At 33.2% G+C, this 26,286-nt stretch overlaps 1 protein-coding gene across 1 annotated transcript in view; it reads right to left on the reverse strand.

Annotated features, from left to right (window-relative positions):
* The window catches only part of Mat89Ba (nucleolar protein 6 Mat89Ba), a 466,793-nt gene that overhangs the window by 68,654 nt on the left and 371,853 nt on the right, over positions 1-26,286 (reverse strand). The window contains exons 18-19 of the mRNA XM_089102007.1: positions 10,280-10,471; positions 1,648-1,749 (exon numbers count right to left, since the gene is read on the reverse strand). Coding sequence (XP_088958133.1) covers positions 1,648-1,749; positions 10,280-10,471 — 294 coding nt within the window. The remainder of the gene's footprint in view (positions 1-1,647; positions 1,750-10,279; positions 10,472-26,286) is intronic.

A 26,286-nucleotide genomic window follows, 5' to 3' on the forward strand; every position in this document is an offset into this window, starting at 1 on the left:
ATTATATATTATATATATATATATATATATATATATATATATATATATATATATATATATATATATATATATATATATATATATATGTATATATGTATATATAATTTTTACACATAAAATCGAATTTATGTTTGTCCCTGTGTGTGTCCTGTATACATTACTACACTGTTCATTCGATCACCAAGAACCTTTAAGAAGTTATTGAGTACACTCTTTCTAAGATGGTAGGTATAATATCCCAGCCCCTCTCTCAATGCCCTCGTGGGAAAAATTTCTAATGTGAGTGATTTTCTGCGTAGGATTTTCCGGGGGGGGGGGAATTGTCCTCAGAGTGGGAGTTTTTGGCAGAAGGGAATTTTTCACGAGGGATCTTTCTGGGGGGTGGGGATTTTCGTAAATTTCCTTTCTTTTGAGATTGCAGCAACATGCGACGGGTAAGCTAGTATATTTAAGTAAATAAAGATAACAATTTGTTTAAATGTATAAATTATTTGTCTTACAAAAATAAAGGTTATTTTTACAATTTCGTTATTACAGCAGTTCGTTCATAAGAGAAGTCCAACTTCAAAGACAAAAAAAAGATAATGCATAATCAAATATGCATAATAAGAAATCTTCTTAGAGAAGGTCATATTTACCAGGCCCTTTGCATGTTTCACCAGACGACTTGGTAGAATTATGCAAGCGTCAGATAACGACGAAGGAAAAATAGTCGTTTAATAATTGTCGGTAAGGCATGGAAACAAAAAATGTTCGATTGAGTGAAAAAAAAATCCAAAAACTTTCTGCTTTACTATTTTTCAATTCATTAAAATTCCTGCAAAAATTTCTTGTTCCAAACGATCTATCAAAAAAAATTAATAGCATCAATTCTCACTCAAAAGGAATACTAAACTAAATTACAAAATATTAACTTTTAATGTTGAAATCAATTAAAATCTGTTTAAAGTTCAAATTCAGAAACTTAGATAATACAAAATAATCTCAACATCAATAAGAAGTTGACACATTTGAATAAGGTTACACAAGGATGTTTACATTGCAAAAAGTCATAACTTTTAGAATAGGGATTAATTTAACTTAAAGTTTCCAGAGTCAGTCCCATACTACTATTTCAGTGTTTCTGTTTATTCAGAAAACTGTCGAAATTATATTACTGAAGCAATTTCCCTTGCAAATACTTTTAGTTGTCAGACAAACAAATTTGTTTTTGAAACAGTTATATTCTACAGAATTAAGTGAATTTTATTAAGAGACAATAAATCGTAACATAAAAAAGGAAACACCTAGAAAGAACGGATCGGCTGTCTATGCAAAATAGAGCACGAAACCAAAAACAATTCCGATTAGAGAGTGAGAGAAAAAAATTAAAGAGAGGGTAAGGAAGAGATGGAGGGAGACAGAGAGAAAGAGGGGGAGAGGGAGGGAGAAAAAGAAATAGAGGAAAAGGGAGGGCGAGTGTGTGAGAGAATGAGAGAGTATGAGAGAATGAGTGAGAATGGGAGAGCGTGAGATAGAAATAGAGAGAGAGAAAGGGAGAGAGAGAGAAAGGAAGAGAGAGAGAGAGAGAGAGAGAAGAGAGAGATTTGACAGGCAATCCTAAATACAAAAGTTCTTGAACTCTTAGTTTATCTAGGTATTATTTACCTTGAAGTCCACATCCCCAAGCGCATCTTTATCCCAAAGAACACCAATGGCAAAGCCTCCATAGGAATCATAAAAGAATCTTGCTATATCCCCATAACATTCCTAAAAAAAAGACGAACATCAGAGTATTCAATAAAAAGTGTGCTAGCTGAACATGACAAATTTTTAATTTTATATTATAAATAATTTCTGAGACCACACTGGCTAATCATGACAAAACTAAAAAAACGTAAAGAAGAGAGAACAAGGATAATTACAGCCGATTAAAAATCAAATAGAACTATGCAACTATTTTAGTCGAGACTTCCGCTTGACCGTCTTCAGTGCTGAATAATAAAAAAAAATACAGTTTCATCGTTACCCTTTCATCTTTGCTTGGAAATGGTCTTCTTATTTTAGTTTTATTGTTTGATTTAACGTTAGATTTTTACATTATCTTTTGGAATATTATCTGTAGTTTTTATTACTCAGCACTGAAGAAGGTCAAGCGGAGGTCTCGACTAAAATATTTGCATAGTTCCATTCGATTTTTAATCGGCTGCAATTATCCTCGGTCTCTCTTCTTTACATTTTTTTAGTTTCATTATTTTTGTACTGATTTTAGACTACATTAACAAAACATGGATAAGCTGCTCCTTCTTGGCATCTTTACGGCAGCTCTCAGATGAGAAATATACGCAAGTATAATTCAAAATTTTACCAAAAAAAAAAAAAAAAAAAAAAAAATCAAAAACCAGGTCTGACTGGGATGGGAAACACAAAGCCCGAATTTAATGAAGAAAAAACAAATTCGAAGTGGCTTAAATTACACGCATGTAAAAAATTTTGCGAATACACATATGTCAAAAAGTTCACGATGAAAAGTGTTAGCCAGAAAGGTGGAGGTATATAAAAACAACCCTAAAGGTAGCAAGGGTCATGCAAACCCAAATAGTTCAAGAACATGAGGCGTCTTATAAATTGTTGACTGCAGGATCCTAAGAATTTTTTGGTCAAGAGTATTTTAGGTTTTTCTAAATGCATCTCGGTACCCCCCCCCCCCAAAAAAAAACAAAACTTACCAATAACTAATCCTAAATAACGAAGTTTATCACTGAAATGCATTAAAACGATGAGGTCATAAGTTGTTAAAATTTGGATCGTGCAGGAATTCAATTGGAGCTATTTTGAGACTCTAGGGATATCCCCTCTTTTTAAGCAAATAGGTCAAATATACAAACACCGTCTTTTAAGTCTAAGGGTGAATTGAAAAACTTTAGGAGAAAGGTAAGAACAGTGTAATATTTTGAAACACATTGAGAGCTCATATAGTCCAATAGTCCTGCGATGTTGAAGGGCTCTATGCTCTCGTCCCACATATATCCCAGCAATTGCGTGTATACCTGACATTTTTTTTATAGAAAGAAATTTATTACGTGTGTCTGACCTGGTTTCAGGGTTGCCACCCCTAGTGATTTATTACTATTTATAGTGATTTTGTATATTGCCTAAACAAAAAAGTCAACTTCAAAAAAGTCAACAGATCAACTTCAAAGCTATTATTTCCGTGTTAAAAAAAAAGGAAAAAAAAAAAATAATAAAATGCAAATTAACAAAAAAAAAAAATCAATTTCCTCAATACATTAGTTTGATTTGCTCTTATATGAGACGTGAGTATAGCAACGATTTTTAGTTATATTTCTTGAAAAAAGCAGAAACCTGCAAAAATCTACATCTTTATTTAATTCCAGAATCAGAAGAAAAGAAAATGCGTCGGACCTAGTCAGAAAACAAAAATTTACCCCTATGTTTCCTTTTCTTTGCCAATTCAAAAAAAAAACTTGATTCAGCAACAAAAAAAACAGTATAGGAATAAATATATGCTTACAATTGTCCAAATTTTACCAGAACGTAGTCCACCAGCCGAAAGTAGGAGCACACACTGCTCCTCCATCCTAGACTTTTCAGAGCCACACTCTTTACTTCTTCCCATGAAGTTCCCATTCCCTTTAGATCCATCCTCACGACCAATTCCTACCCCATTTAAAGACATCTGAATTTTCGCTTGACCCCAGACGGATTGCAAAAAATTAAAATCCTAATTTTTCGCCATCTTTAATCAGTAAAACTTGACTTAAAGCTCTATTTTCAGCGTAACGCCTTAATAGGGTATTCTTTTCTTAGACCACACTACCGTTCTATGAGAACAAATAAATTTTCAAATGGGGATAAATCCATTTATTTAGACAGTGAAAAAAAAAGAAAAAAAAGAAGAAAAATCAGGTACAAAAGTCCAGATATTTCGATCACAGCGACCGTCATTAGTAGCATTACTCTACGTCATTAGGCCTGTTTTTTCACTCATCAATGTGCTAAGATCTTACATCTTTTGTCAGAAAACGCTTAAACGTGAAATCTTTGAACTAAGATCTTACATCTTTGGTCGTTTTTATGCAAACGTCTTTCATCATTCTGCTCTGATCAGCGGTCTGAGAACAATGATGAGTAGATCATCAAAGTTCTCTCATCATTGTTCTATATGGCATAAAGATGGCGTCTTTCACGCTTTTTGCTAACATCAGTGAGCTGTAAGATTTTAGAACAAAGATGAGTTGAAAAAACAATAATCTTTGCGGAAAGATGTGAGACTTAGATGTAAGATCTTAGTGCTAAAAAACGGGCCTATTAATAGAGTAATTCTACTAATGACGTTAGATGTATATGTGATCAAAATATCTGAGCTTTTGTACTTGCTTTTTTTACTGTCTAAATAAATGGATTTATCCCCCATTTGAAAATTTATTTGTTCTTAAAGCTCTAGAAAGTAATATACGGTTACTGAAACAACTGCCTAAAATTATCCTTAGACAATTTTTCTGGAACATATCTAGTATGCATTTCTGAACCTTTCAAGTAGCCCACCCATATTTCAGAGCTTCTTAATCAATTGTCACATAATTTATCCCAAAATATGGAATTGCTGTAAAGTGCGTAACTGGAAATAAAACTGACCATATAGGGACACCTTGCTTCCCTTCACTTAAACTTTATACGCAAATTGCCTACCCATAGTCAGGTCCACTTTCCCTTATGTGGTTATCCCGAAGGCAGTTTAAACCAGTTGTTACATAATTGTTCAGTGCCTCTTCCTTTTTGGGATTACTTTATCAAACAGTTCGTGGAAACGAACTGTAAGTAAGGAGCGACCCGGCTCAATGGTAACCGAAACTATAGAAAACGGGTTTTTGATACCAATAGATACATCAACAGAATCAGTTTTCAATGCTGATTTCAAATATATAATTTTCATCAAGTTTAGTGCTACGCATTAAAAGTTACGCGCATGAGAGAATTTGGCTGATTTTCAAAAAAAGGGGGAAAGACCCCCTAAAAGTTATAGAACCTTAATGAAAATCACTCCATCATATTCAGCGTATCAGAGAACCATACTGTAGAGTTTTCAAGCTCCTATCTATGAAAATGTGGAATTTTACATTTTTTTCCAGATGAAAGATCACGGATGCGTGTTTATTCGTTGTTTTTTTTGTTTTTTTTTCCCAGGGGTGATCGTATCGACCCAGTGCTCCTAGAATATCATAGGAGGGCTCATTGGAACGGAAATTAAAAGTTCTAGTGTCCTTTTTTAGTACCAAAAAAATGGAGGGCAACTAGGCCCCCTCCCACGTTCATTTTTTTCCCAAAGTCACCAGATCAAAATTTTGAGATAGCCATTTCGTTCAGCATGGTCGAAAATATGATAAATATGTCTTTTAGGGTGACTTAATCTCCGAAGTTCCCAGAGGGAGGGCTAAAAGTTATGAACTTTACCCAATGTTAACATATAGTATTGGTTATTGGGAAGTATACAGAAGTTTTCAGGAGGTTTTTTTTTCTGTTAGTGGGAGGGAAGGATGGGTCGGTGGTTATGTTGGAGAATCTGTTCATGATGGAAGTTTTCATGGGGGAAGGGAAATTGCCATGAAGGGGGTGCCGGACTTGCCAGCATTATTTATTGGTTATTGGGAAGTATACAACCATTTTCAGGAAGGATTTTTTCTGGGGGGGGGGGGGCTAGAGGCGGGGGTTACTCAGGAGAATATTTACGTGGAGGATGTTTCTTTTGGGTAAGAGACATTTCTATGAAGGGGGCGCCGGATTTCCAAGCATTAGAAATTAAATCGATCATTAGACAATCAGAAATTAAATAAAAAAAACAAGTTTTTTCAACTGAAATGTAAGAAGGAATATTATAACTTAAAACAAACAGAAATTATAACGTATGTGAGGGGGTTCTCCCCCAAGTCAATACCTCGCTCTTTACGCTACTGTTTTTTTTAGTGCTTTCAAAAGAGCTATCTATTCTAATTAAACGGCCTTGGTGTTTCAGGGGTTTGTGAATCAAAATTTTTTTTAACTTTTAACGTAAAGAGCGTGGTATTAACTAAGGGGAGAACCCCTTCATATACGTAATAACATATACGTAATAAAAAAACAATAAAAAAACAAGCGATACGGCTCAATAGTAATCGAAACTTTTAAAAACAGAATTTTGATGTCAATAAATATATAAAAAGAATGTGTTTGTAATGTTGATCATAAATATATAAATTTTAGTAAGTTTAGTATTACTCGTCAAAGACTACAGGTCTGAGAAATTATACTCGATTTTTTAAATAGGGGGGAAACATCCCCTACAAGTGAAAGAATGTTAATGAAAATCACACCGTCAGAATTCAGCGTATCAGAAAACCCTATTACATAGGTTTGAAGCTCATATCTGCAAAAATCTGCAACTTTGTATTTTTTGCCAGAAGAAAAATATACGAATATAGAAGTTAGTTACGTAAGTTAATTTGTAAAGACATCCATTTAGCAAAAGAAAAGTAAAATTTCTATGCAAATAAAAGCTGCATTAACTAAAAAACGATCAGAAATTAAATAAAAAAAACAAGTTTTTTAAAACTGAAAGTAAGGAGCGACATTAAAACTTAAAACGAACAGAAATTATTCCCTATATGAAAGGGGCTGTCCCCTCCTCAACGCCTCGCTCTTTACGCTAAAGTTTGACTCTGTCTCACAACTTTATTTTTTAAAAAAATAAAAAAGTTTAGCGTAAAGAGCGAGGCGTTGAGGAACGGACAGCCCCTTTCATATACGGAATAATTTCTGTTCGTTTTAAGTTTTAATGTCACTCCTTACTTTCAGTTTAAAAAACTTGTTTTTTTTATTTAATTATGAGGTTAAAGGTCAACCTCACAGACATCTCACTGAGAGATATTGAATATCAAATTACACAATCAGCATATTTATGATTTAAAATCAAGTTGTCATCAAACCATGGCTAATTGGAGAAAAAGAAAAATTCGAAGTGAGAGGCCAGTCTGGCTCGAGCCTTTTTTAGGATTGTACAAAAATGATGTCAATTCACTTGTTGATATATAGTCTATCATTCATCAATCCATCCATCCTAGGGCAGATTGCACACTTGATTGTTCTTTTTAATAGTTTGGTTTGTTTATATTTATTTCCAAATATTTTGAAGTTAAACATTAGTTAATTAGCCTTCCTTAATCATTCTTCATGTTTTTTTACTGTATTTATATCTTATACTCTATACTTTCCTATGTTCATTTTTTCTTGTTAGCTTTTGTTTTATTTGTCATTTAAAATGCTATTTTGGCACCAAAACAATACACCCCAAAAAATCATGCGGACCAGTATGCTTGGTAGTACGATTTTTCTTTTTAACTGCTAGTAAAATTATAGTTATTTAAAAACATCCCCCACTCCAACAATAAACACACTAACGAATCCTCAGTAAGTTTACTTTTAAGAGGAAAAAAGATTGATTACATTTTAAGGTATATTTTTAATAGCTCTTTGCTGTTCTGTTCCCCATAGGAGTTCGCATTTCAAGGAAAATACAAGGTAGTAAAACTTATCAGCTCCTCATAAATCAAAGTCAAGAGGCAAATATCAAGTAGGAGTTGAAGAGACAAAAACATGTAATGTACAAGGGAATGACGTGATAACTAAATAAAAGGGTCATTGGAAAAGGAATAAAAATCCAAGTCGATATATAAACTGAGAAAGAAATTACTTGGAATTAATCAAACACACTATAAGTAGATAAAAACTTGTTTTTGTACAAGTGATGAAAGCGATGATAAATTAGCCATAAAGGCAATTAACAATTGATTGTTGCTATTCAACAAAATAATAGAAAATATTTCTTCAGAAGTGCCTGGTACTGTTTGATTTAAGGGGCAAATATTTACATGGGTTTGATTTGCTGCTTCCTGGCATTCTGCAAAGTTGCAACCCAACCATAGTAACTCGAATTGGTGTGTTTATAATTAAATGTTTAGAACGAAAAAAAGTCTAAATGATTGAGTTATTTGGTTTGCGGATTAGGTATTTTCCATTTTGTAGTTTGTTTTATTTGTGATCTACTTGTTTTGTATGGCTTTTTTGTTGTGCATTTGGCCCTTAGGTTTTTGAAATACACTGATCTATCTATTTATCTGTATACCAAAAATTGTACTTTAAGGAGACTAATAAAATATAAATGACAAAGTTAACAAAGAATGTTAAAAAAAGACGTGTTATTGTGAAAGAATTAACATAAAAGTTTGAGAAACGTTAGTAGCAGAAGAAGAATCTAAAAAAAAAAAAAAAAAAAAACATTTCTTCATTATTACAAAAAAAAAATCTCAAATAAGCAAGTAGGTCTTTTACATTTTTCCTCAATGAAAAAAAAAAAAAAACAGGTAAAGAAACTAGTACAACATTCATGTAATGATCAAATGAGGTTAGGTCAGGCAGGAACAAAAAGATATTTGTCGAATAAAAAATTTAAGACCCAAAAGAAGAGACTTTTTCATTACTTAACTTATAACTTATATTCAAGTCAACCGTCTAAAACTGCACATGTCATTTAAAGAGTAAGTGTCAAGATGTGAAAAAAAAAAAAAATACACAAATAAACAGTCAGGGGAAAAGGAGCAAGATTGGTCGGCATATAGGCTACTTTGAGCCTATATTTGAGCCTACTTTGAGCCTATGTTTTTGAGACTGCGAGAAAAAATAAAGAACAAAGAATTCTTTCATAAACAGCTTGAAATCTGTTTTTCTGTTTTGATGTGTAGGAAAAACTAAGCTATCACAATACGTTTAATCTATAATCTAGATCTCTGAAAAAAAAACACAGTAAATAAACGCTATAAGATGCTCACAAACTATTTTTTTTAGAGAGGGGGGGGGAGGGCATAGAATTGATAATCAATAAAGAGAAATTATATGAATAATATAAGGAACTATGCGAAAAATCTGTCAAATCTCAAGATTTTTCCTTTGGGGAGAGGGTGGGGGGGGGGGGGGTTCAAGGTACTCCACCTTGCATACGAGCCTGGTTTCAAACAATAGGGGATTTGTTGAAACAACTTTTTTGAATTCTAACGGGCATAAATGAATAGTTTTTCTTCAGGAAGAGACCTCAAAGGGAAAGGGGGGCTTTAAAACAACGCGAACACTAAATATATATATTCTGAAAGGGTTGATGGGGAGATCAATCCTTTCAAAGGGAGATCAAAGGGAGAGGGGGCTTTCAAACAACGCAAACCCTAAATAAAATATATTCTGAAAGGATTGATGGGAAGGGAATGCAAGGAAAAACGATTTAGGAGGATTTTTAGGAGGAAAAAAAGGATTTAGGAGGGAAAGGTACCTAGGTTAGGTTACATATTTAATATAGCCTATGCTATAAATTCACAGATACTTATTCTGAAAAGTACACAGCAATCCTTATAATATATAATCAGGCTCTTTCTTTCGCGAGCCGGTGTTTGTACCGCGGAAAATACCCCTCCCACCGGAAAATTCCTGCTGCAGAAAGCTCCTGGAGGGTGTGGAATGCAAGGAAAAACGATTTAGGAGGATTTTTAGGAGGAAAAAAAAGGATTTAGGAGGGAAAAAGGTACCTAGGTTAGGTTAGGTAAATACCCTACAGGTGAGGATTCAGGAACCCCCGCCTCTCATCTTCTCCCAAACAAGTAGGATTGTGTTTGCATGCATTAAAAGTGCAAGAAATCCTGTAAGCATAATATTGAAGATTAAAAAAGACTTCTATATCCAAATGCACAAAAAACAACAATAAGCTTTTTTTCTTGTACCTAAAAAATTGTAAGGCAACGAATATCAAGGCGCGACGGTCGGAAAGAAATCCGCCTTTGAATATCTCTCACGACTTTTCCACGCTTACACTTTTAGTGTTACAAAACATTGATTTTTCTAGATAGCGAGAAAAAAAAACTTTTAGTTGATCTGGAGATGTAAACGTTTTTTCTAAAGTTTAAAAGAAAAATTATTTTCCCGTTTTTATTCTTTTTTTTAAATCTTTTAGGACACATAACTATTCTTTTCATATATCATCCAGACGTAGGTCTAAGTATTCATACACAATAACTAAATAATATTGCTTCTGCGATGACGGTTTTATCGGTGTTGCAATAATTTTGACAACGATAACAGGCTAACAAGCCATTATCATTATGAACTTCTATAATTGGAACAAAATTAATTCAATTCCTGAACTCTATGCTTCAATTGTCTGTAAAGCAGTTGGGAATAGGAAAGAAAATAGATTGAATTTTACCTTTAATTCTTCTATATATAACGAAACTGGTTCAAATCCAACCAAAGGAATTGTGTCGATCTTTTCAAGAGGTAATATTTCGGCGGGTTTTCCCGATGTTTTGGCATCTAAATTCATGTGCCGTTTAGCCACCATTTTGGGATTTAGCCTAATAACTGCATCAAAAGCAGTAGTTGCAGGTCGAAAGAGCATCTAAAACAGAACATAAATTAAAATCGCAAAACAGCGAATAAAATGTAGAATAACTGAAGTTGCAATAGCGAAAACTACAAAAATCATGGGTAACATAGTTCTAATGACCTTGTTAATCTTACATGGAGTGACCCATCCAAAACAATATCTAATGTAATATTATTGATTCTTTTTCTAAGAAGGGGGGGGGGGGGACTGAGCGTTAGTACCAAAATCTATAAAGCCAAGCATTTTGTAATATTCATAAAAAGAGTGACGCGTATTTTTGCAAAACTAAAGCAACTTTTTTGCAACCACATACCTCACCCAGCAAAGCCTCTCTCTCTCTCTCTCTCTCTCTCTCTATCTCTCTCTCTCTCTATCCTCCCAATATCTCTCTCCCTCTTACTCTCTTTCCCATTTTGTGATTCAACCTGCATCTAAAAACAGGAGTTGTAGGTTTAGAAAGCATCTTGAATAGGCAATACATTAAAATTACAAGAAAAGAAGAAAGCATCTAGAATAGGCAATACATTAAAATTACAAGAAAAGAAGAAAGCATCTAGAATAGGCACTACATTCAAATTACAAGAAAAGAAGAAAGCATCTAGAATAGGCACTACATTAAAATTACAAGAAAAGAAGAAAGCATCTAGAATAGGCACTACATTCAAATTACAAGAAAAGAAGAAAGCATCTAGAATAGGCAATACATTCAAATTACAAGAAAAGAAGAAAGCATCTAGAATAGGCAATACATTAAAATTACAAGAAAAGAAGAAAGCATCTAGAATAGGCACTACATTAAAATTACAAGAAAAGAAGAAAGCATCTAGAATAGGCACTACATTAAAATTACAAGAAAAGAAGAAAAAGATGTAGCTTGCCTAACTTAGCCAAGAAAATGAAAAGAACAGAGAAAAAGAAAACATCTAGAACAGGCAATACAGCGAAATTAAAAGAAAAGAAGTAAAAGATGTAGCTTGGCTAACTTAGCCAAGAACAAAGAGAAGAAAAGGAAAGAGAAGAAGAAAGTATCTAAAACAGGTTATACATTAAAATTACAAGAAAAGAAGTAAAAGATGTAGCTTGGTTAACGTGGCCAAGAAAAAAGACAAGAATAGAAATGAGAAGACGAAAACATCTAGAACAGGCTATACATTAAAATTACAAAAAAAGAAGTAAAAGTTGTACTTCGGTTAACTTAGCCAAGAAAAAAGAGAAAAAAAGAAAAGAGAAGAACAAAGCATCTAGAACAGGTCATACATTAGAATTACAAGAAAAGAAGAAAAAGATGTAGCTTGCCTAACTTAGCCAAGAAAATGAAAAGAAAATAGAAAAAGAAAACATCTAGAACAGGCAATACAGCGAAATTACAAGAAAAGAAGTAAAAGATGTAGCTTGGCTAACTTAGCCAAGAACAAAGAGAAGAAAAGGAAAGAGAAGAAGAAAGTATCTAAAACAGGTCATACATTAAAATTACAAGAAAAGAAGTAAAAGATGTAGCTTGGTTAACATGGCCAAGAAAAAAGACAAGAATAGAAATGAGAAGACGAAAACATCTAGAACAGGCTATACATTAAAATTACAAGAAAAGAGAAGAACAAAGTATCTAGAACAGGCCATACATTAAAATTGCAAGAAAAGAAGGAAAAGATGTAGCTTGGCTAACTTAGCAGACAAGGAGAAGAAATGAGAAGAGAAAAAGAAAACATGTAGAACAGGCCATACATTAAAATTATAAGAAAAGAACAAAAAGATGTAGCTTGGCGATCTTAGTCAATAAAATAAAAGGGAAAAGAAAGCATATAGAACAGGCAATACATTAAAACTACAAGAAAAGAAAAGTGAAAAAAAAAAACCATCTAGAACAGGCCTTACATTAAAGTTACAATAAAAGAACTAAAAGATGTAGCTTAGCTAATTTAGCCAAGAAAAAAGAGAATAAAAGTAAAGAAAAGATGAAAATATCTAGAAAAGGCCATAGATTAAAATTGCAAGAAAAGAAGTAAAAGATGTAGCTTGGCTAACTTAGCCAGGAAAAAGAGAAGAAAAGAAAAGAGCAAAAGAGAGCATCTAGAACAGGCCATCCATTAAATTTACAAAGAAAGAAGACAAAGAAGTAGCTTGGCAAACTTAGCCAAGAAAAAAGAGAATAAAAGAAAAGAAGAAAGCATCTAGAAAAGGCCATAGATTAAAATTGCAAGAAAAGAAGTAAAAGATGTAGCTTGGCAAACTTAGCCAAGAAAAAAGAGAATAAAAGAAAAGAAAAGAAGAAAGCATCTAGAACAGGTCATATATATTAAAATTACAAGAAAAGAAGTAAAAAATGTAGCATGGCTACATTTCGTGTTTTTTCATTGTAGATCTGTTGTAAATAAACGAACTAAAACTTGTGTAGAAGCGTTGAAATTTTCAAAGAGTGTAACTTTGGAAATAATCATTTTCCCCAAAGAGTGACGAAGTTGAAGCAAGTGAACTCTGCATAAAGAAGTTAAAGATAGGAAAAAACGAGGTCAACAACAAGACAGTGAACCTCACTTCGTGGAATTTCAGATAAAGCTATCAAATAAAATAGTGAAAAATTAAGCTTAATGTCATTCCTAAAGCCCTGTTCAAACAAAGAGAAAACGGAAGATTGTTGTCCTTTCGTGTTAAAAATATGCTTTAATGATGGTTTTTGTGACGCATTTTCGCAAGCCAACTACTTTATTCCTTATTTATGGTAAGAAAAACAGCCCAGTCTTTTTAAAGTCATATTAATGCTGAGCGACAAACTTAGACAGACTGGGAAATGCAATTTCTGGAAAGGCAAGGTACAGAGCTTAGAGTACACTAATTTGATATACGCGTATACTACATCAAAATAGCGTATGCTAAAAATAACGTTAAAATAAAAGGTACTAATACACTAAAGTGCACTATACTTGGGTACAGTACATCAAAATAGTGCATGTTAAAAATAAAATCTACCAAATTACTAGCGTTATGAAAACCCTATATTACAGAGATCCAATTTTTGCAACTGAGGAATTCCTACTATCCCCCACCAGTATCATCAAAATAGTACGAGCTACAGAGGCTACGGTACACTATTATGACTCTGCAAATTATATCTAAACTGCCAAGAAAACGATTTTTGGAAAGACAAATAACTCCGCCCTTCCTAAATCTGATTAGTTCTTTTGGGAGAAATATTAAGCCAGTAAAAAGACCGAAATGATTTTTAGTCCCAATATTTTTTTTACAATAAACTTTCTGTTTCTCTGTAGTTAGAAATTCATAAAATTCTTATAACTCTTGTGATCTATGATGGTAGGTTTAAATGAGGAAATTGCGCTAGTTGCTTGCAGGAACTTATATATGGGAAATGTTATTTACAGTATGTTAAAAGGTATAAAGACGTTAAGAAATAACAATCAAATTAAAAATGTTTAAAATTTAAGTTTAGTCAAATGAATAAAGATTATGTGTAATCTCGACAATCTTTTTTGTCTCTTTCTCGACTGAAAAAGATTGCTATTTGTGTATTTCTCAAAGAAGGGAAGGGGAGAGCCTAGTTTCATCTTCGGATTTCAGTTAGGATTTCTTAGTTGATGCAACGATAAAAAATTTTATTTCCCACACTTACATGTTAAAATTTTTGCTTAAATCTTTTTATACTTTTTTGCAAGCCAAGCACGTCATTTCTTAAGCTTATTTCTTAAGCTTATGCAGTAGGGGGAAGCCAAATTACCCGACCTTTTATATCTGTTCCTGTGTAGTCTCGACAGTTTTTTCTGTTTCTTTTTCGACTTGAAAATAGTTCTATTTTGTGTATTTTCAAAGAACGGAAGGGGAGAGCCTAGTTTCATATTCAGATTTCAGTTAGGATTTCTTAGTGGATGCAACAATAAAAATTTATTTTTATAAAAAAAAAAATTATGGAAAATAAAAAAAACGTATTTTCCATACTTACATATTAAAATTTGTGCTTAAATTCTACTGGTATCTTTTTATACTTTTGGCAAGCAAAGCACGCCATTTCTTAAGCTTATCTTGTAGGGGGAAGCCAAATTACCCAGGCTTTAGCTATTATTGTATTTACCCGTTGTTGGATTTCCTCGTTGTGGCTATGTCAAATATTGAGCCATTAAAGCGAACGCAAAACCTGTTGGTTCTTGTGCATGAATGTCTGTTAGTAAAAAACGAAAAGTTTTTTGGCCACAAGGTTTTCATTTTTAAATTCTGTTGCTCTTTAGTTGAAACAAGGGCGTATCCAAGATTTTTGTTCGGGAGGGGGGGATACAAAAACGTTAAAACACGCATCAAAAATTTGTTTATATAAAATATTTGTTACGTTTTTACGAGTCGGTCAAAAAATTTAGGGAGGGGGAAGGGGGTTCGAACATCGTAACACCTCTGGATATGGCTTTTGGTTGATGTCTTCTGCTAATAAGCGACAAAAATCAAATTAGCAGACAAAATAAGAAAATTTTCCCTTTTTAATGAATGTCTGCTTTCTTCTGCTGAGAGGGATTACCAAATAGTTTATCATATTCCAAAAAAATGTTAAACATTCTCCCTTTTGCTTACTGGGGGATTCTAATATAAAAAATTACCTTATATTTTTGTCTTATCTGTAAAATTTTTCTTATTGTCAATGTCTGTCTTATTTGGGAAGTCTGTCGCATTGGCTAAATCCGTTTTATTTGCCAAACTTGTAGATTGCCAAATCTAGTCTTGTTTACTGTCTCATTGACTTTTTATTTAAGATATCCGTCACTCCTCGAGTGGAAAAAAAAAAGAATTTAGGTTAGATTGGGCTCTCAGTCGCATCGTATTGATAGAAAGTTTAAAATACGCGGTGGCTCTAAAATGATATGCCACGGAGAGGAAAAAGAAAATGGCCTCCACTCATATTTCAGTTTTAGAGGAAAAGAAGGAAGTTCAGTTTTCTTAGACTTTCTGCGAGGATTCTGGACATTCAGAAAGTTCTTTCGGAGTATTTAGTGATATTTATAGATACACGAAACATATTATAAAATATAAAGGCATCATAGACAAACATCAATATTATAATGTTAAAATAAATATTATTATGAAAATAAATTGCTGTAGTAGGTATAATGGAAATATGGTATTGAATCATTGAAAAAAGTTACATGGATTTTTTTTTTTTTTTTTTTTTTTTTTTTTTTTTTTTTTTTTTTACAGCAGTCCCTTAGGGAGAATAGACAATGTTTCCCATTAAAAGTTCCACAGCCAATGTTCCAAAAAACTTTTCAGTATGGGAACTGAATCGAAAGTAAGCCCTATATTTTAAAAGACAGAATAATTTAATTCAGGTGGCATTTTAGACGGCCATTTTTGGGATTTTAGACTACAGCCAAGTTGAACTCTTCTGCTGCTTTGGACGATAAATCTAAGTTTAGCCAAGTTATATTTTTTTCTTTTCTAGATGTTCTAGATGCTTTCTTCTTCTCTTTTCTTTTCTTCTCTTTTTCTTGGCTAAGTTAGCAAAGCTACATCGTTTACTTATTTTCTTGTAATTTTAATGTATGGCCTGTTCTAGATGTTTTCTTCTTATCTTTTCTTTTCTTCTCTTTTATCTTGGCTAAATTAGCCAACATACACGTTTTAATTTTTTTTTGTAATTTTAATGTATGGCCTGTTCTAGATGTTTTCTTCTTATATTTTCTTTTCTTCTCTTTTATATTTGCTAAATTAGCCAACATAAACATTTAAATTTTTTTTGTAATTTTAATGTATGGCCTGTTCTAGATGTTTTCTTCTTATCTTTTCTTTTCTTCTCTTTTATCTTGGCTAAATTAGCCAACATACACGTTTAAATTTTTTTTTGTAATTTTAATGTATGGCCTGTTCTAGATGTTTTCTTCTTATATTTTCTTTTCTTCTCTTTTATATTGGCTAAATTAGCCAACATACCCATTTTAATTTTTTTGTAATTTTAATGTATGGCCTGTTCTAGATGTTTTCTTCTTCTCTTTTCTTTTCTTCTCTTTTATCTTGGCTAAATTAGCCAACATACAAATTTTAATTTTTTTTGTAATTTTAATGTATGGCCTGTTCTAGATGTTTTCTTCTCCTCTTTTTTCTTGGCTAAGTTAGCAAGGCTACATCTTTTACTTCTTTTCTTGTAATTTTAATGTATGGCCTGTTCTAGATGCTTTCTTCTCCTCTTTTCATTTCTTCTGTTTTTCTTGGCAAAATTAGCCAAGCCATATCGTTTTCTCCTTTCTTTGTAATTTTAATGTATGGCCTGTTCTAGATGCTTTCTTCTCCTCTTTTCTTTTCTTCTGTTTTTCTTGGCAAAATTAGCCAAGCCATATCGTTTTCTTCTTTCTTTCTAATTTTAATGTATGGCTTGTTCTAGATGCTTTCTTTCTTTCTTTTCTTTTCTTCTCTTTTTCTTAGCTAAGTTAGCCAAGCTCCATCTTTTACTTCTTTTCTTGCAATTTTAACGTATGGGATTTTCTAGATGCTTTCTTCTTTTCTTTTCTTTTCTTCTCTTTTTTCTTGGATAAGTTAACAAGCTACATCTTTTACTTCTTTTGTTGAAATTTTAATGTATAGCCTTTTCTAGATGCTTTCTTTTTCTCTTTTCTTTTCTTCTCTTTTTTCTTGGCTAAGTTAGCCAAGAAAAAAGAGAAGAAAAGAAAAGAAGAAACAGATGTAGCTTGGCTACCTAAGCCAAGAAAAAGAAAAGAAAAGAGAAAAAGAGAGCATCAAGAACAGGCCATACATTGAAATTACAAGAAAAGAAGTAAATGATGTAGATTGGCTAACTTAGGCCAGAAATAAGAGAAGAAAAGAAAAGAGAAGCAAAAAGCATCTAGAACAGATAATACATTAAAATTACAAGAAAAAAAGTAAAAGATGTAGCTTGGCTAACTTAGGCCATAAAAAAAAGAGAAGAAAAGAAAAGAGAAGAAAAAACCATCTAGAACAGGCCATACATTAAAATTACAAAAAAAAAGAAGTAAAAGATGTAGGTTGGCTAATCTAGCCAAGATAAAAGAGAAGAAAAGAAAAGAGAAGAAGAAAACATCTAGAACAGGCCATACATTATAATTACAAGAAAATAAGTAAACGATGTAGCTTGGCTAACTTAGCCAAGAAAAATAGAAGAAAAGAAAAGAGAAGAAGAATAAATGTAACTTGACTAAAATTAGATTTGTCGTCCAAAACAGCAGAGAAGTTCAACTTGGCTGCATTCAAAAATGCCAAAAACGGCCGTCTATAATGCCAAATGAATTAAATTTAATCTGTCTTTTAAAATATAGGGCTTAATTTCGATTCATTTCCTACTAAAAAGTTTTCTGGAGCAATGGCTGCAAATCTTTCAATGGAAACATTGTCTATTCTCTCTAAGGAATTACTTTTAAAAAAAAATTCCATGAAATTTTTTTTCAATGATTCAATACCATATTTCCATTATATTTACTACAGCAGTTTATTTTCATCATAAAATTTATTTTAACACTGTAATATTGATGTTTATCTAGGATGTCTTAATATTTTCTACTATGTTTCGTGTTTCTGAATATCCAGAATCCTCGCAGAAAGTCTAAGAAAACTGAAGTTCCTTCTTTTCCTCTAAAACTGAAATATGAGTGGAGGCCATTTTCTTTTTCCTCTCCGTGGTATATCATTTTAGAGCCACCGAAGATTTTAAACTTTCTATCAATACGATGCGGCTGAGAGCCCAATGTAACCTAAATGCTTTTTTTCCACTCGACGAGTGACGGATATCAAACAGTTCGTGGTAACGAACTGTAAGTAAAGAGCTACCCGGCTCAATGGTAACCGAAACTCTAAAAAACGGAATTTTGATACCAATAGATACATCAAAAGAATCAGATTTTAATTCTGATTTTAAATATATAAGTTTCATCAAGTTAAATTTTACCTATCAAAAGTTACGCGCCTGAAAAAATTTGGCTGATTTTCGAAAAAAAGGGGGAAAACCCCCTAAAAGTTATAGAACCTTAATGAAAATCACACTATCATATTCCGCATATGATAGAACCTTACTATAGAGGTTTCAAGCTCATATCTGCAAAAATGGGGAATTTTCTATTTTTTGCCAGAAGAAAGATCAGGGATGCAAGTGTTTTTTGTTTTTTTTCCAGGGGTGATCGTATCGACCCAGTGGTCCTAGAATATCGTGGGAGGGCTCATTAGAACGGAAAATAAAAGTTCAAGTGCAATTTTTAAGTGACCAAAAAAAATGGAGGGCAACTAGGCCCCCTCCCACGCTCATTTTTCCCCCAAAGTCATCTGATCAAAATTTTGAGATAGCCATTTTGTTCAGCATGGTCGAAAATATTATAACTATGTCTTTTAGGATGACTTAATCCCTCGAAGCCCCCAGGAGGAGGGCTGAAAGTTATGAACTTTGCCCCCTAATACTGGTTATTGGGACCCGGCTCAATGGTAACCGAAACTCTAGAAAACGGTATTTTGTTACAAATAGATACATCAAAAGAATCAAATTTTAATTCTGATTTAAAATATATAAGTTTCATCAAGTTTAATTCTACCCATCAAAAGTTACGCGCCTGACAAAATTTGGCTGATTTTCCAAAAAAGGGGGAAAGACCCCCTAAAAGCTATAGAACCTTAATTAAAATCACAACATCATATTCCGCGTATTAGAGAACCCTATTGTAGAGGTTTCAAGGTCCTATCTTCAAAAATGTGGGATTTTGTATTTTTCGCCAGAACAAAGATCAAGGATGCGCGTTCATTTTTTTTTTCCCCAGAGGTGATCTTATTGACTCAGTGGTCCTAGAATACCGTGGGAGGGATCATTGGAATGGAAATTAAAAGTTCTAGTGCCCTTTTTAAGTGACAAAAAAATGGAGGGCAACTAGGCCCCCTCCGACGCTCATTGTTTTCCCAAAGTCACCTGATCAAAATTTTGAGATAACCATTTTGTTCAGCATGTTCGAAAATATCATAAGTATGTCTTTTAGGATGACTTAGTCCCCCGAAGTTCCCAGGATGATGGCTGAAAGTTATGAACTTTACCCAATGTTAACATATAGTATTGGTTATTGGGAAGTATACAGTACAGACGTTTTCAGGGGAGATTTTTCCTGGTAGTGGGGGGGGGGGGGTCGGGCAGGTACGAACGCAGGGGGTGGCCTCCGGGCCCGGTCCCCCCTGAAATCTCACGATTTTTTTCATTTTCCCATAATTTTCTGATTTTTCCCACAGAATAATGGGTTTGAAGGATTTGGCAGTATAGAGGGGGGTTTTACTCCCGTACCCACAACGTGGTTTATGGTTTTCTCAGTGAGAATGAAAAAACAGGAATTTTCTCACTTGAAAAAACAGGAATTTTCTCACATTTATGGTTGTTTTCTTTGATTGTTATGTGTGTTGGTCAATTTATTTGATGTTTTTCATGGATGTCAACAGCAATTCATGTCTGTTTTATGGTTTTTGTCAGTGAGAATGAAAAAACAGGAACTTTGTCACATTTATGTGATGTTTTTATGGTTTTTGTCAGTGAGAATGAAAAAACAGGTATTTTGTCACATTTATGTCTGGTTTCATGGATGGTTATGTGTGTTGATCGATTTATTTGATGTTTTATGGTTTTTGTCAGTGAGAATTTGAAAAACAGAAACTTTTGATTTACATAATCGCTAGGGGAAATTATTGATTCACGAAGGGGAAATTAAGAAACACTAAGGCTTCTTTAATCTTAGTTCTGAGGGATAAACGTTCTTTAGGTCAGAGAGAAAAATTAATATTCTATTTTTAAATAGGGCTTCATTGATCTTTAGTGTCAGGAATTATAAATGACATCACTTGTTATCTTGGAATTATGCGGGAGTCTAAAGAGATAGAAATTCTATTTTCAAATACGGCTTCACTGAGCTTTAAGTCGGAGAGATAAATTGATATTCTAACGAAACCTTAATAGTTTAGCTAGGAAAATTTATGAGATGAAGAGATTAACGTAGGAAAGGGTTTCCTAGAAATTTGAAATGTGAAAGCACAGAGATGCCAAACAAAAGGAACACGCTGAAATTACGTTTAGGGATTATCTGGGCGAAACCGTTTTAGACTGGTTATGGAATTATTTCGGCGAAACAGTTAGAGACGTTTTAAAAGATGATTTTAGAAAGGGTTTTAGAAGAGGTTTTGAGTGTGGTCGTTATAGTAAACAAGTTCTATTTGAACAGTGTCGTGAGGTCCTCTACCCCAACCCCAAAGGGTTCCGATCCCCCTACCCCAACCCCGAAGGAAGCCCCCGGTCCTCAAAGGTCCCCCAAGCTCCCAAAGGTCCACCCGGCCCTCAAGGGTCCCCCAGCCCCCCGGACCCCAAAGGGCTCCTCCCCCCCCTTGACCCCCAAAGGGCCCCTCCCCTCCCTCTCTCTCCCTCTCCTCCCCCTCCCCCTTCCCCTAATCCCCCTCCACTCTTCCCCCTCCCCTCCCCATTCCCTCCCCCATTTTTTAATATTTTTTTGTGCATTGAGACACAGAAGGACCCCCTCCCCCCGACCCCCCCCCCCCCAGAAAATTATGATTTGGGATTTGTAGTTTGCATTTTGGACTTTTCAGAGCTAGGATTCTTAGTCCCTCATAGGTGTTTGTTGTCTGAAGCCTATAGTTTGGGATGAGTAGTTTGCTACTTCAGGCTTTTCATAGCCAAATTTCTTAGTATTTCGTAGGTGTGTGTTGACTGAAACCTATGATTTGGATTGTGTGGGTTGCTATTTTTTGACTTTTCATAGCCAGATTTCTTAGTCTTTCGTAGGTGTGTGTTGTCTGAGACCTATGATTTGGATTGTGTGGATTGCTATTTTTTTACTTCTCTGAGCTGGATTTCATAGCCTTTCGTAGGGATGTGTTGACAGAAACCTATGATTTGGGATGAGTGGTTTGCTTTTTGGACTTTTCAGAGCTGGATTTCTTAGTCGTTCATAGGTGGGTGTTGTCTGAAACCTATGATTTGGGATGGTTAATTTGCTATTTTTGACTTTTCTGAGCTAGGTTTCTTAGCCTTTCATAGGTGTGTGTTGTCAGAAAATTATGATTTGGGATGTGTAGTTTGCTATTTCAGGCTTTTCTGAGCTAAGGTTTCCTAGTATTTCGTAGGTGAATGTTGTCTGAAACCATTAGTTTGGGATGAGTAGTTTGCTATTTCAGGCTTTTATGAGCTAGGTTTCTTAGCCTTTCGTAGGTGTGTGTTGACTGAAATTTATGATTTGGGATATGTAATTTGCTATTTCCGACTTTTCATAACCAGATTTCTTAGTCTTTCGTAGGTGTGTGGTGTCTGAAACCTATGATTTGGGATGTGTGGGTTGCTATTTTTTTACTTTTCTGAGCTGGATTTCTTAGCTTTTCATAGGCGTATGTTGACTGAAACCTATGATTTGGGATGGTTTATTTGCTATTTTTGACTTTTCTGAGCTAGATTTCTTAGCCTTTCATAGGTGTGTGCTTTCAGAAAATTTTGATTTGGGAGGTATAGTTTGCATTTTGGACTTTTCAGAGCTAGGATTCTTTGTCACTCATAGGTGTTTGTTGTCTGAAACTTCGAGTTTGGGATGAGTAGTTGGCTATTTCAGTCTTTTCTGAGCTAAGGTTTCTTAGTATCTCTTAGGTGAGTGTTGTCTGAAACTTATGATTTGGGATATGTAAATTACTATTTCGGGCTTTTCTGAGTTGGATTTCTTAGTCTTTCATAGGTGTGTGGTGTCTGAAACTTATGATTTGGGATGAGTGGTTTGCTTTTTGGACTTTTCTTAGCTGGTTTTCTGAGCCTTTCCTAGGTGTGTGTTGACTGAAACCTATGATTTTGGATGTGTAGTTTGCTATTTTGACTTTTCTGAGCTAGATTTCTTATCCTTTCATAGGTAAGTGTTGTCAGAAAATTATGATTTGGGATATGTAGTTTGCTATTTCAGGCTTTCCTGAGCTAAGGTTTCCTAGTATTTCGTTGGTGAATGTTGTCTGAAACCAATAGTTTGGGATGAGTAGTTTGCTATTTTTTACATTTCTGAGCTAAGGTTTCTTAGTCTTTCATAGGTGAATGTTATCTGAAACCTATGATTTGGGATATGTTAATTACTATTTCGGGCTTGTCTTCGCTTGATTTCTTAGTCTTTCGTTGGTTTGTGTTGTCTGAAACCTATGATATGGGATGTGTGGATCAATAATCTTGACTTTTATGAGCTGGATTTCATATCCTTTCATAGGTGTGTGTTGTCTAAAACCTATAGTTTTAGATGATTAGTTTGCTATTTTTGACTTTTCTGAGCTAGGTTTATTAGCCGTTCATAGGTGAGTGTTGTCTGAAACCTATGATTTGGGAATATGTAAATTACTATTTCGGGCTTTTCTGAGTTGGATTTCATAGTCTTTCATAGGTATGTGTTGTCTGAAACCTATGATTTGGGATGTGTGGGTTGCTATTTTTTTACTTTTCCGAGCTGGATTTCTTAGCCTTTCATAGGTGAGTGGTGTCTGAAAATTATGATTTGGGATGGTTAATTTTCTATTTAGGGCTTTTATTAGATAGGTTTCTTAGCCTTTCATAGGTGTTTTTTGTCAGAAAATTATGACTTGGGATGTTTAGTTCGCTATTTGGACTTTTCAGAGCTAGGATTCTTAGTCCATCATAGGTGTTTGTTGTCTGAAATCAATAGTTTGGAATGAGCAGTTTGCTATTTCAGGCTTTTCGGAGCTAGATTTCTTAGCCATTTATTGGTGTATGCTTTCAGAAAATTATGATTTGGGAATATGTAAATTACTATTTCAGGCTTTTCTGAGTTGGACACTTCTAAATTTTTCCGTAGAAGATAGGAAAAGTTATACTATGATTGTGATTATTTTCCATGAAGATAAAAAGTTTCACTTTAATTCTAAATTTTCTTAAATTCAATTCTGACCTTTCTCAAAGAGATGAAAAAAATTAAAGTTCTATTCCAAATATTTTCCCGGAAGAACAAAAGTTCAACTTCGATTCTGAATTTTCTCAATGAAAATGAAATAAGTTATTGATCAAATCTATTTTGCCAAAATAATATAAAAATTTCCACTTCGGTTCAGATTTTTTTCTCAAAGAGATGAAGAAATTCAATGTTCTGTTCCAAATTTTTCATTGAAGATAGGAAAAGTTATACTTTGAACGTGAATATTCGAGTTCTATTCTGAATTTTACCAAAGAACACATTTCAATTCTAATTTCCCCAATAAAAAATTTAAAGTTCAATTCTAAATTTTTCAGTGGAAGATAGAAAAAGTAATACCATACATGTGAATATTTTCCCGGAAGATAAAAAGTTCTAGTTCAAATTAAAATTTTCTCAACGAAGTGAAGAAGAATTCAAGTTCTCTTCTGAATTTTACCAAAGAACACAATTCAATTCTAATTTCACAGAGAAAATAAAAATCTTCCATTTCAGTTCCTTATTTCACAAAGACATAAAGAAATTTAAAGTTCAATTCTAAATTTTTCGGTGGAAGATCGAAAAAGTAATACCATACTTGTGAAATATTTTCATGGAAGATAAAAAGTTCTAGTTCAATTTAAAATTTTCTCAACGAAGTGAAGGAAAGTTCAAGTTCTCTTCTGAATTTTCTCAATGAAAAAGAAATTAGTCATTGATCATTTCTATTTTTCCAAATAATATAAAAATGTTCCACTTTAGTTCAGATCTGACTCGAAGAGATGAAAAATTTAAATACTGTTCCAAATTTTTCACTGAAGATAAAAAGTTCAAGTTCTCTTCGGAATTTTACCAAAGAACACAATTCAATTCTAATTTCTCCAGAGAAAATAAAAATCTTCCACTTCAGTTCTTTATTTCACAAAGACATAAAGAAATTTAAAGTTCAATTCTAAATTTTTTGGTGGAAGATAGAAAAAGTAATACAATACGAGTGAATATTTTCCCGGAAGATAAAAAGCTCTAGTTCAATTTAAAATTTTCTCAAAGAAGTGAAGAAAAGTTCAAGTTCTCTTCTGAACTTTACCAAAGAAAACACTTCAACTCTAATTTCACCAGAGAAAACAAAAATCTTCCACTTCAGCTCTCTATTTCACAAAGACATAAAGAAATTTGAAGTTCAATTCTAATTTTTCGGTGGAAGATAAAAAACGTAATACCATACTTGTGAATATTTTCACAGAAGATAAAAAGTTCTAGTTCAAATTAAAATTTTCTCAACGAAGTCAAGGAAAGTTCAAGTTCTCTTCTGAACTTTACCAAAGAACACACTTCAATTCTAATTTCTCCAGAGAAAACAAAAATCTTCCACGTCAGTTCTTTATTTCACAAAGACAAAGAAATTTAAAGTTCAATTCTAAATTTTTCGGTGGGAGATAGAAAAATTAATACCATACTTGTGATTATTTTCACGGAAGATAAAAAGTTCTAGTTCAATTTAAATTTTCTCAATGAAGTGAAGAAAAGTTCAAGTTCTCTACAGAATTTTACCAAAGAACACAATTCAATTCTAATTTCTACAGAGAAAATAAAAATCTTCCACTTCAGTTCTTTATTTCACAAAAGACATAAAGAAATTTAAACTTCAATTCTAAATTTTTCGGTGGAAGATAGAAAAAGTAATACCATACTTGTGAATATTTTCACGGAAGATAAAAAGTTCTAGTTCAATTTAAAATTTTCTCAACGAGGTGAAGAAAAGTTCAAGTTCTCTTCTGAACTTTACCATAGAACACACTTCAATTCTAATTTCTCCAGAAAAAATAAAAATCTTCCACTTCAGTTTTAAGTTCCCCAAAGAAATAAAGAAATTTAAAGTTCCATTCTAAATTTTTAGATTGAAGATAGAAAAAGTAATACTATGACTGCGATTGTTTTCCATGAAGATCAAAAGTTTCACTTTATTTATAATTTTTCTTAAATTCAGTTCTGATTTTTCTCAAAGAGATGAAAAATTTAAAGTTCTTTTCTAATTTTAAATTAAATTTTAGCTCCTTTTGTCTTATGGATTTACCCATCAAATTTCTAAATTAGAAAATGAGTGACTCGTTCTATTATTAAAGACAATCGTTCAAACTCGTTCATCTAACCTTCAAAACAATAGGTTAGGTTAGGTATAAATAAATATTAATAAATAAATAGAAACATTTCTACATGTTTAAGTTAGGTTAGGGTAGGTTAACTTATCATGAGTGCTCATGATAAGTTAACCTAACCTTTTCCAGCGAGTATGGTTGGGTTAGGTTAGACCAGATTAAGTTAGGTTAGGTTAAGTTAGATTAGGTTAGCCTACGTACACTTCACTTAGGTTAGCTTAGGTTAGGTGAGAGACAAGCAAAAAGTTAGGTGTATGCTTAGGTTAGGTTAGGTTAGATTAAGTTAGGTTAGGCTAGGTTAGTCTACGTACGCGCGCGTACGTAGAGATTACGTACGCGCGTACGCGCGTACGCGCGTACGTACTCTGAATTAAAGTGGAGTTCCTTATCTTCATGTTGAATATTCACAATCAATGTATAACTTTTTCTATCTTCTATGAAAAATTTGGAACAGAACTTTAAATTTTTCATCTCTTTGAGAAAAATCAGAACTGAATTTAAGAAAAGTTATTAATAAAGTGAAACTTGATCTTCATGGAAAACAATCGCAGTCATAGCATTACTTTTTCTATCTTCCATCTAAAAATTTAGAATAGAACTTTAAATTTCTTTATTTCTTTGGGGAACTTAAAACTGAAGTGGAAGATTTTTATTTTTTCTGGAGAAATTAGAATTGAAGTGTGTTCTATGGTAAAATTCAGAAGAGAACTTGAACTTTTCTTCACCTCGTTGAGAAAATTTTAAATTTAACTAGAACTTTTTA

This window comes from Artemia sp. Qi Xiang Cuo, chromosome 16, assembly GCF_049724085.1.
Source record: "Artemia sp. Qi Xiang Cuo chromosome 16, ASM4972408v1, whole genome shotgun sequence".
Lineage (NCBI taxonomy): Eukaryota > Metazoa > Arthropoda > Branchiopoda > Anostraca > Artemiidae > Artemia > Artemia sp. Qi Xiang Cuo.